General features: G+C 35.0%; 1 protein-coding gene across 2 annotated transcripts in view; it reads left to right on the forward strand.

The window, feature by feature from the left end:
* Positions 1–12568, forward strand: part of POU2F1 (POU class 2 homeobox 1) — a 79493-nt gene that overhangs the window by 58785 nt on the left and 8140 nt on the right. For both annotated transcript variants that reach the window (XM_008586311.1, XM_008586312.1), the window contains 4 exons: positions 451–592; positions 1875–2020; positions 3093–3272; positions 6021–6126. In XM_008586311.1, coding sequence (XP_008584533.1) covers positions 451–592; positions 1875–2020; positions 3093–3272; positions 6021–6126 — 574 coding nt within the window. The remainder of the gene's footprint in view (positions 1–450; positions 593–1874; positions 2021–3092; positions 3273–6020; positions 6127–12568) is intronic.

Consider the following 12568-nt stretch of genomic DNA (forward strand, 5'->3'; position numbering starts at 1 on the left):
GAGAAGGTTGGTTAGTTCAGAAATACCTCGGGTTATCAAGACAGTTGTATCTAATCACTTTAGGTGATACACGTATATTGATTTTTCAAAGATTACTTGGATTGCTTTGGTTGTATCAATTAAGGGGCTTGTTAGACTATTAGCACTATCTTTTGAGACTGTAGAAATTTTGGTATCTTGTTTATTACAAAAGGTAGCAAGAAGACATTAAAAATGGAAAGTTAATTGGATAGTGTTGAATGTTATCATGATCAAGGCCTAATAGAGTCCTCACGGGAATACTGCACTTGGATAAAATTTATGTGGGACACAGCAAGTGGAGTAATTACCAATTCTTTGTCTAGAGCAATAACTGGAGTGGCACCTCAGAGTGAAGGCTGTAAACCTTAATGAGACCAATCTCTCTCTCTCTTTTCTACTCCCCGGCTCCTGCTCTGTATTGCTGTGCAGGGTGATGTTGGGCTCGCTATGGGTAAACTGTATGGAAATGACTTCAGCCAAACTACCATCTCCCGCTTTGAAGCCTTGAACCTCAGCTTTAAGAACATGTGCAAGTTAAAGCCACTTCTAGAGAAGTGGCTAAATGATGCAGGTAAGTGAATATATAAGAATTTTTTTTGCTGTCCATTGGAATTTTAAAGGAGACATTGTTGTATAAATTGGAGTTTTTATTATATTTCTGGTATTACAGAATCTTGAAGCTCACTAATCTTGGAAGGCGCATTATAAATTATGGCTATGTAAATAAGAGAACTAATTCACTTAAATATTCTAATAATTACAGTGTAGATAATCAGCAATAAGTTTTAGCCTTGGAATATTTCTTGTATTTAAGCCAGGATTAAGGATGCACACACAGTTGAAAGAAGAGGATAAGAAGACCTGTGTATTTGGGTAAACTTGAAAAACAAGTTTACTGTTTCTTCCTTGATGAGTTATCGTAGAACTTGTTCCTGGCAATATTTCTGCTTGTGTTATTTAAAATGACTACATGTTCCATACAAAAAAGTTGGGCTGCTAGTTTTAATTTATGTATTTTGGCTGAGATTTCCTTTTGGAAAGTTTAGATTTTTAATCACAGAATCATAGACTGTGAAAGGTATAAGGATCCATAGAGATCCTCCAGACTATGGTTTTCATTGTAAATGTGAACAAAAATTAGGTCTTTGGAAAAGACAAACCTGAAATACCCACCTTGGAAGTTTGGTTCAATAGCTGTGGGTGAGACCTAGACATCTGTAATCTTACCAAGTTCCAGAGATTAGAACCACTGGTCTACTCCATCCATCATGTAGTAGAAAGAAACTCAGGGTTGTGTATGACATGTCCAGGGTTATTAAACTGTTAAATGACAGAACTCTGTTTTAACTTTAAAGAATTTGGAAATATTTCTTTTTCTTTTTCCTTTTTTTTTTTTTTTTTTTTTTTTTTAGATTACATTACACCAATAAAATGAGAGGTCATTTATAAGATAAATGTTAAACTTTCAATAATTTCTAAGAAGTTTCTTCCTTTTATCTCCAGAGCTCATAAATAAACAAAACATAAGAACAGAACTGAAAGAGATAGAGCTGAGTTCTAAAAGAAGAGATAGTAAACTTCTGCCTTGTCAGAAACAGAAGAAATCAAAAAGTAGAGATGGCAGTATGTATGGTCAAGCATCCTGTCCCATCCTGGGACAAAGAACACCAATAAGAACAGTAGAAAAATCCATGGTAGTGAACAAGATTTTAATGTCAGTTACCTGAAAACTTTTTAATGCTCGCGTGTAGCTTAAAATATTTTGTCAATTTTGTTGTTGTTAATATATGTATTACACACATGAATCACTATGCTTAGCTAATTTTATTGCTGTGTTTTCCTCATTCTTACAGAGAACCTCTCATCTGATTCAGCTGTCTCCAGCCCAAGTGCCCTGAATTCTCCAGGGTTGGGAGTTGAGGGCTTGAACCGGAGGAGGAAGAAACGCACCAGCATAGAGACCAACATCCGTGTGGCCTTAGAGAAGAGTTTCTTGGAGGTCAGTGAGGTTTTTACTTTTCATGTACATGGGACTGTTTGTGTGGTACTGGTGTTAGGAACTGAAAATGATAAAAGATGAGCTTGTCAGCCTCTCCCCTATGGATGCTTATAATGTCATGGAGAAAATAAAACAAAGTAAGTTAGTGACATAGAATACAGAACCAGAGTGCTGCAGTATTCAGGAGAGACCAGTGTCACATCCACATGAGCACTCAGTATGAGAGAGGTGGCAGCTGCTGTAGGATGCATGAGAATTAATTCCGCAGACTGGAAAAGATGGGGCAGGAAAGCACTTCAACTAGAGGGAACGCATGAGCAGGTATATCCCAGGGTAAAACCATGGGCTGTATCAGGCGAAATACTAGTAGTTTGGTTGGCTAAATATTAGTGTCTATATGCCTAGAAGGGTAGTTTGGGACCAGAACACTAGAAACCTTGAATATCAGGCTGTGGAATTTAATTTAATTCAATAGATCTTTGGCTGTTTGTTGTTGTTGTTTTTGGTACCAGGGAATATCATAATCAAAGCTTCCAACAAAATTTTGACTTCTTTAATTCAGAAAAGACTTGAGCACATTGGAAGGAGCACTGAATTAGAAGTCTTTATCAGCTCTGCCACTTGTTAACTGTGTAATGTAGTAAATCATTTGATTTCTTTAAGCCGAAGTCCCTTTCATCTGTGAAATATCTGCCTTTCCTGCCTTACAGACTTATTGTGAGGTCCAAGTTAGATAGTGTGCAGGAAGCACTGAGAAAACTCTTCAAGTCCTACTAATACATAAAGTTGTATTAATACTTTATTAATTTTATTCAAGGTTATTAGACCTTAAAATGAAAAAATAAAAATATTCAAGAACAACTTATTCTAAGTTAATATGAATGAATTTAGTGAACATAATGTTCATTAGAATGTCTGTCTACGAAGCTCTGTGTTCAAAGTGGCCTAATATAGTCATATATATCCAGCTTCATTTTCTGAGTTGTCCCTCCCCATTTGTTTATTTACATACTGACATAATTGTCAGTAGGTCAAAAAGTTATTCCAAAAGATGGGCTTTTTTTCCCTTCAGAATCAAAAGCCTACCTCGGAAGAGATCACCATGATTGCTGAACAGCTCAATATGGAAAAAGAGGTGATTCGTGTTTGGTTTTGTAACCGCCGCCAGAAGGAAAAAAGAATCAACCCACCTAGCAGTGGTGGGACCAGCAGCTCACCTATCAAAGCAATTTTCCCCAGCCCAACCTCACTGGTAAGAATAAAAATAGAGGGTGCAACCTCAAGGACTAATTTTTGTAATTTTACAAATGATCTGCTAAATCAATTTATTTTTATAACAGGGAATTTATTTACGTGGAATAAATGTATATAAATTTATATTTTAGATGTTACCAAGTGTATTAGTCCAGTTTCTGTTGTTTATAACAGAATACCTGAAACTGGGTATTTTATAAAGAATTGAAGTTTATTTTTTACAATTTTGGAGGCTGGGAAGTCCAAGGTCCAGGGAACACATCTGGTGAGGGCTTCTTCTGTGTGGGAACTTTCTACAGGTTCTCATGGTAACACAAGCAATCATATGGCGAGAGTGGCAAGAGCAAGAAGATTAACATGCTTCTTTGCTCTCCTTATAAAGCCATCAGAACCCATTAAACCATTAACCCATTACTCCATGAATAGATTAATCCATTTATGAAGGCACAGTCTTCACAATCCACTCACAATCCAATCTTACAAAGGCCACACTTTTCAAATACCGTAATAGGATTTTCCATCCCCTTAACACTGTTATAATGGGGATTGAGTTTCCAACACAAGAACTTTTGGGGGACATTCAACTCATAGAACCAAGGTAATGAAATCTCATATTGTTGTTGACCTAAGAACTTATTGGTCTTTCTAATTTTTTAAAGTGAACAATTTTAATTCTTTCCTATTTCATTGCATTTCCTTTTTTTATTTTTTATTTTTTGGATGGCTGACTGGTATGGGAATCTGCACCCAGGACCTTGGTGTTTATAAGGGTGTGCTCTAACCTGTTTTTTCGTTTTTGTTCTTTAAGTCGAGACATAATTGATTATACATATTTGTGGGGTACCGAGTTCACTACCAATATTTGTCCACAATAAGTTATGTTCAAATCAGGATAATTAGCATATTCATCATTACAAAATGGAACCATTCTTTGTGTCCATTAACCAATTTCTGGCTAACTCCCATCTTCCTCTCGCTTTCCCACCTCTAGTAACCACAGTTCTCTTCTCTCCTTCTGAAAGTTCAACATATTATTGTGATTGTCCTTTCCTTCTTTTTTTTCTTTCCTCTCTTTTCATTCTTTCTTTCTTTTCTTCCTCCTTTCCTCCCTCCCTCCCTTCCTTTCTTCCTCCCTTCCTTCCTCCCACCCTCCCTCCCATTTATGATTGAGGATATGTGGTATTTCTCTTTCTGTGCCTGGCTTGTTTATATCACTTACCATAATTTTCTCCAAGCTCATCCATGTCGATGCGAATGGCAGAATATCATTCTTTTTATGGCTGAGAATTATTCCATTGTGTATATATATCACATTTTCCTTACCCAAAGGAATCAAAATCATCATGTCAAAGGGATACCTGCACTCCCATGTTTATGCAGCTCTATTTACAGTAGCCAAGATATGGAACCAACCTAAATGTCTATCAACAGATGATTGGATAAGGAAAATGTGGTATATATAAACAATACATTTCCGTTATTTTCTTCTGTGGTATTGTTAATTAGATTACTCTGTAACCATGGGAGTAAATTTGCTGCTGATTCCCACTATTTCAAAAAGTCTTTAGTTACTTTTTATTCATGTTGAGTTCTAAAGCCCAATTTATTAAACTTACACTTATGTGATTAAGTGGCAATAAATTCCCGGATAACTTTTAGCACTGAACTTGCATTTAAAACAGTCATCTCAGATCTTCACTATCAAACAACATGTGGTCCTTTCATATGTAAACTCATTGAATAACTTCTGTTGTTTGCATTAGAATATTCCTAGACTGAAGGGACAGACATCTAGTGGTGGTGTGACTCCCTTGATTTTTAGGATGATTGTAAATAGGACTTCCACAATGCCAACCAGGATGCAAAAGATGAGAGGATTATTGAGTTTGCATTTCTGTTCCTTTTTTCTTAATTTGTTTTTGTTTCATTCGACTGTCATTCAATACTGGAATTTTTAAGCTAAACCACATTAGTTTTTTAAGTGGAGGCTATGGTTGTTAAATGGTGGAACTTTAATCATAAAGTTCATGAAATCGTACTTATGAAAAAGATAGTCATTAGGTAAGTTTTGTGTAGGTGAGTGTTTTCTGTTTCAGATTTATTCATACTAAAACAAAGACAGTATTTCTTAAAAAACAGTAGGAATTTTTTACTTCAGAAAGGAACTCAGTTCTTTTAAATTTGCTTTACATTTTTTCCATAATACTATTTCATTAAAAACAAAAACAGTCTGGTCCAATGGTAGTGGGTTATCAGAACTTATTAGTGAACATTAATGTCACTAACCTTGGTTTACAGCCTCCCACTGCTAAATTTGACTGGCTTAAAAAAAAGAAAAACAAAAACAAGGCAATCTTGCCCTCACAGAGTCAAAAATAAAAGCAGTGTGAACTCCAGATTCCCTGATCCTGTCAAGCAGTTTTCTTATTTCGGTAAGGATAAGTAGTATAATATTTTTTACTGACTTAGAGTATATCCGACTCAACATTATTGAAATTTAGGGATTTTTTTTATAATTTATTTTTAAAACCTGGGCAAAGCCATTTGTGATATCAGTGAAAAACTATCTTCTAATAGCAGCTTTCTAACATATGATGCAAGGTTTCTCATTTCCAAGATCTAAAAGTAATTTTAAAATCATTTCTTGTAGGCCTTTTTTTATTCTGTTATAAAGTCTACAGTATGGGTTTAAATTTTCAAGTTTTGATTTTAAGGGATTTGTGCATTTTTCATTTCTGACCTGTAGGTGGCAACCACACCAAGCCTTGTGACGAGCAGCGCAGCAACTACTCTCACAGTCAACCCTGTCCTCCCTCTAACCAGCGCTGCTGTGACTAATCTCTCTGTTGCAGGTAAGCAGCAGCCATGCAGTGCAATTGTTAAACCCGTGGTAGGTCCATGATAGGTTTCTATGAGAATCTGCCACTAAATTGTGAATTAAGGCTCTAACCAAAGATATGTATTGCTTTAAAAAAAAAAAAGTTATATATGAAAACCTGAGCTTCAAAAGAGATCAGGCATAATTAATTTTATCAGGAAAAAATACTTTCGCCCAAGGATTTTCTTACCTCTTTTGTTCTTTCCCACATTAGTCCATTTTCTACATTACTCCCAGAGTTATCTTTCAAAAACCCAATTTTTTTTCCCAAGTAACTCTTTTCTTTAAAAACCTTCAATAGCTATGGCTTTTTGCATTCTGGAAAACATCCAAATTCATCAGTTCATCAGTTCAGAAGGTTATTTCCAGATTGGACCTGATCACTAGTCTTTTGCTCACCTTAGCCTAAGCACACACCTTACCATCCATACCTTGGAAAACATCCCTTACAGACTGTCGTTCTTTGTGTGACATTGATAAAGCTACTCCAGCTTATATTTGTATATCAATTCTTCTTCAAAATATTCTTGAGCTTTCCCAGGAGACTATTCATTTCCACCTACTTCTGTTATAAATAATTATATTTTTATTTTTTGAAATCTTGTTGCCTAACTTAGTGCTTTACACACTCACTATTAAAAAAAAATGTTTTCTCCCTTTGGCTTCCTTTAAATATCAAATTTCCCAAATACAATTAAAATGACTTAGCGTTGTCATCAAGTGTTTTAAATGATACATAATATATAAGACATACTATAACTATTCACCAGGTTGATTATTTGCTAGTAAACCTTTGGGTGGATTTGTGATATTTCACAATCAAGCTTGATTTAACCTAAAGTTGGAGACTTTGATTGTCTTCACTCATGGTTTAAGTTCATAACACATCTTCAGCTATATGATCTAACCATAATGTAAATTGAATAAATGACTTTAGATTGTACTAAAGTTCTAAGTTATTAGAAAATATCATAATTTTTCTATGTTTATTGTAAACAGTATTTCTTGACCTTCTTTTGGGTGTTGGACCTCTGAGAATTTGAAAACAGTGGACTTTTTCACCCACAAAATAGGCATACACATAATTTTTAGTAAAATTTAAGAAGGTTTATAAATGACAACTCTCAACAGCCTCCTACCCCACCCCAAGGCTATTTATAGATACCTTAGGAGCCTACAGATTCTAGGTTAAGAATTCTGTTCAAGGGTGTATAGTATTCAGCACTTTAGTTTAAGAAGCAAACTATTAGTGATTGACTGGCATCGTGTTGGGCACCAGGAACATTAGAGTTCCTGTCTCGGAGCTTACCATCCAAACTGACTGCCAGTCATTTGCTAAATTATGAACTGAACTTTACTTTCCCAACAAATAATAAGTCTTATTCCATTAGGTCTAAAGATATCCATTTTGTGCAGAAAAATTTCTAGTAGTTCAGACACTGAGAACAAGTAGCTTTGTTGTTTTTAAAATGGGGGTAAAATCATACAAGGCAATTTTAAGGAGATATACATACTCAAAACTAACTAAAAATTTGTGTCAGTTTTTGATGATCCTAACTGACCAATCACATTTTCTTGAACTCAGTTACTAGCCCATTTATGTAGATTTAATTATGACTGTTTTCTGAAACGTTGGTAACTCTTCTTTGGAATGAACTTTTTTTTTTTTTTTTTAAAGATGACCGGTAAGGGGATCTTAACCCTTGACTTGGTGTTGTCAGCACCATGCTCACCTAGTGAGCTAACCAACCATCCCTATATGGAATCCAAACCCATGTCCTTGGTATTATCAGCACCGCACTCTCCTGAGTGAGTCACAGGCCAGCCCTGGAATGAATTTTTTAATTATTAAGAAATTTAACATTATAGGGAACTACACAAACAGGAATAACACAATCACAAGTACTATTTTTATTTTCTCTTTAAACCTCTTTTATATGGACATATATTGTGTAATTTTGATAGTATTTGTATAGTATAGTATTTGATTACAGCCTTGTGATACTCTAAACAGAGGACCCAGCTAGACTGGGCCTAGACACCTGACCCACAGAAACTATAAGATGATAAACTGTATTGTTTTAAGCCACTGAGTCTGTAGTACTTTGTTACACAGCAATACAAGTAGTATGATGTTTGTATAAATACTGTACATGGCCAGCTCATGTGATTGACTCTATAGGGGAAAAATGTAATCTTACAGCACTTAAACATAGCTGCTTGAAAGAGGTTTACAAGAGTCAAGTGTCAGGGACATTATTCTGATTCCCACATTCATTTCCCCTCCCTGCACGTTAAACTACTAAAATTTGTTATGCCTTTTCTCCATTAAAAAAAAAAAAAGAGTCAATTGTGAAATGAATTTTCTTTCCTTACTCTTGTCAGCAGTTGCTCAAAGTCATGCCCCATTTTAATTTTTTTTGCTCTTAGGACTATAACTTTCTTACATAGGCTCTTTTTCTCTGACATTTCTATATTGCCTTTTTTTAAAAAAAGACATCTAGTATCTTAATTATATAAGTTATGTAATACAATCTACTTTCTTCCTGTAGACTTTTTTCTTGGGATTTCCGTGATTGCTTATTTTAATTTTTTTTTTTCCCTTTTTTTTTGTCTTTTTTACTGACCGGTAACGGGATCACAACCCTCAGTGTTGCGCCCACACCGCGCTCAGCCAGTGAGCAGGAACTGGTCTCTACATGGGATCCGAACCCTCGGCGGGAGCGCCGCCACGCTCCCAAGTGGCACACTCTCCAGTGTGCCACCGGGCCGGCCCTAATTTTTTTTTTTTAATTATTGTATTCCTGCCTTAGATCCAATGTTTCTTAGATTCCGTGTCTTCTTTTTGATTTCTTTTTGTTCATTTGGAGCACATTCTTAAGTATTTTTCTTTTTCTTTATTTAGAAAGACTTTGTGGGAGGTAAAATTTCTAAGGACATGCATAGCTGAAAAGTCTTTATTATACTTTCACAGTTTTTTTGGAGTTTGTTCAATAGTAGAACTCTTGGTACAAAATTATAATTTTTTTTTAACTTTGGAGGTATTGCGCTGTTGTGTTTTAGCATCAGTGTTGCCAATGAAAAGTCTGAATTCAATCTAACTCTCTTTTCTTGATAGTTTGTTTTTTCTCTCTGTAAACTTTAAGGATATTTTTATCCTTAGTGTTCTGAAATTTCACTAGGAAGTTTCAAGGTATGAGCCTTTTAAAATTTGTCTCCATTGGCCTTCAGTGAGCATTTTCAATCTGGATTAATGTCTTTCTTCAACTCTGGAATTTTTATTTTTATTTTTTTTATTGTGGCAAAACATGTATAACATCAGAATTCCCCTTTTAAGCATTTTTAAACACATAGTTGTGTAGAATTATATTCACAATGCTGTGCAACTACTACCTCTATCTATTTACAAAACTTTTATCATCATAAACATAAACTCTGAACCCAGTAAGCAATAACTTCTCGTTATTCCTCCCCCACCCGTTTCTGGTAACCTCTGATCTACTTCTGTCCCTGAAACTTTTTTTTTCTTTTTAATTTGTTTTTTTCTTAATTGACCCATGACAACTCTGGTAATTTATCTTCGTTTATTTAAGCTGTTTCTTCTGACATTAGCTCTGTTTATTCACTTTTGCCATTTCTTTTATGCTATTGTAGTTTTTTCATTGTCTGGTGATTTGGGGTTATTTATTCTTATTGATGAATGCAAGGCCATATTACTTAATGTCAGTAGCCTGTTAAGAGTTTTTTCTACCATTGTGTAGCTTTCGTTATTCAACAGTCATCTCCCCTGAATGGAAGGGCTAGCAGTGAGTTGTGAATGTGGGTAGAGAATGGCCAGACTTTATTTCAGGGTGTATGACTGGGAAACAGGCAGGCAAGCAAGGCTTTACCCTCACATTTCCCGTAACAATGAGGATCTTTACTTGTGCATGCCAGTTCCCGTGCTAGAATCCTTAGCCTTACATAGTCAGGTTTTTATTTTCTTTGAAGAGTAGTATGTGACATTAGATCTGCTCATATGAGAGGTCTGGTAGAGGGAGGGAAAGGCCCACTGTCAGAGCTAGTGTGTGAATAGTCATTTAATCACACTTTTCTCTTAACGGTGTTTCCTATTCCTCCCTCAGTATTTGGCAACTCTGTGTATGGACTTTCATCAGGGCTCCATCAAAGTGAATAATCCCCACTTCTATCATAGCCTTCTCCTGTGCCATTTTGGACTGTGGTGGTTTTCCCATCACCCATTTTCATCCTCTTTCTCATTTCTGCAAATCTATCTCAATCTTAAGCCCTCTAATATCTGTCCCAGGAGCTCTTATTCCCTTTTGTATTTCTTTACTATCATTTGGAATAGGATTTTAGAAACAAAGGGAAAAACCATATCCTCAGTCTATCATCTTCCAGGAAAAATCTTGTTTGATTGATATGATCATCTTTATTTTCTCATAGTGCTTGGCACATAATTGGTCCTTGGTAAACAATTAATGATCACAACTCTACTCTTCCAGAAAAACATGTTCTGATGTGTCTCAAAAACTTGAAAAAATTCCACAGCCTTGTAATAGCCTCAACTAAATATGCTTTGTCCCCAATTCTTTTTCCAAAATACCTTTTATAATGGCAAAAGAGGTGATTCCTCAGGAAGATATAGCAATTATATAGCTACAACAGAGGTCCAAAGTACAGGAAGCGAAAATGAACAGAACCGAAAGGAGAAGTAGATAATTCAACAATAGTAGTTGGAGGTGCTAATATCCCATTTTCAATGATTAATTTGAACTATGTAAAAAAAATCATCAAGGATAACAAGACTTAAACAGCGCTGTCACCCAACTTGACCTAATTGCCATCTGTAGAACATTTGATACAACAACAACAGAAAACACATTCTTTTCAAGTACACATGGAACGTCCATCCCCCAGGATGTTTTGAGCCATAAAACAAGACTCAATAAATTTTAAATGATTAATATAATACAAAGTGCATTATCTGACTACAACTGAGATAAATTAGAAATCAACAACAGAAAGAAATTTGGGAAATCCCCAAATATTTGAAAGTTAAAGTAACATGTAAGTCAAAGAAGAAAAATTAGAAAATACTTTTAAATGAATGAAAATGAAAACACAAGAGAAAATAATCTCAGATCAATAGTCAAAGCTACTGCCTTAAGAAAATAGAAGAGCAAACCATTCCCAGATCAAGCAGAAAGAAGGAAATAATAAAGATTAGAGTAGAAATTGTAATTATATGTAAGGGAAACCACAATAAGAATAAATCACTTTATTTATGTTTTTGAGAAGGACAGAAAGAGGAATGAATCCTCCCTTTTTCAATTAACAGTAAGAAAGATTTTCAATTAACAGAAACAAAGTTTACCTCATTCATTTGGAGACCATGTAACCACTACGTGCAGCATTGTAGGAGGTGGGGAATATAGAATCAGTGCTGACATAAGTGATATCTAAGTTTCTCTCAGCTCTGTTACATGTGAAAGAAACTGAAGAGTAGAAATGAAAAAGAAGTCAAATTTTAGGTGTTATTAGTACAGACCAGAAGAAGGCTTCAAAACAGATTTTGGAAGAACAAGACTGCCTGAATTTGTGATAAGGCTGTTATGAGAAAGGAGGATCTTCTGCAGCTTAGTAGTAGACTTGATCTCCAAAAGCAGATTATCTTTTGCAGAAGATTTTTTCCAATATGTTATACCTTATAGGTTCAAGGCTGTTATGAGAAAGGAGGATCTTCTGCAGCTTAGTAGTAGACTTTATCTCCAAAAGCAGATTATCTTTTGCAGAAGATTTTTTCCAATATGTTATACCTTATAGGTTTGAAATAGTTATTTTGATTGGTCTGGTTCTTTTATAATATATTGAAAAGCTTTTATACTTCCCAACTATGTTGAAATTTATTGTCTTTTTGAGTTCTCTATCCTGAGAAAATAACCACTTTATACATATATATGGTTGATTATATCCTAGAACGTAGTGAGTGTTACTAAATTAAGTTCCAGCTAGTTTAGGCAGCCTGTTTTTGTAATATGTAGCATTTACTGATAACTGAAATAAGAGTGCCTTTTCCATACTGTCTTTTATAGATAGCATCAAAATTACAGCTCACTGTAATTTTGGAATTACGGTTGTAATCTTCTGCTTTGTGGCAGGATATCTGTCCTCTGAGAGCCTTAACAGCCATTTCTACTTGAGGCAGAGTGACTTTAAGTTACACTTGACTCTAGGACCCAGTAGGCCTGACTTCCAGACATATTTTAGGTCTGTGGTATCCAATATGGCATCCATTAGCCACATGTGCTGTAATTATAAAATGCATGCCATTTTCAGACTTAGTAAGAAAAAAGGTATAAAATAACTTACTAATAATTTTTTAATATTGATTTAATCTTGAAATGATAACATTT

This window comes from Galeopterus variegatus, unplaced genomic scaffold (assembly GCF_000696425.1).
Source record: "Galeopterus variegatus unplaced genomic scaffold, G_variegatus-3.0.2 Scaffold3931, whole genome shotgun sequence".
NCBI lineage: Eukaryota > Metazoa > Chordata > Mammalia > Dermoptera > Cynocephalidae > Galeopterus > Galeopterus variegatus.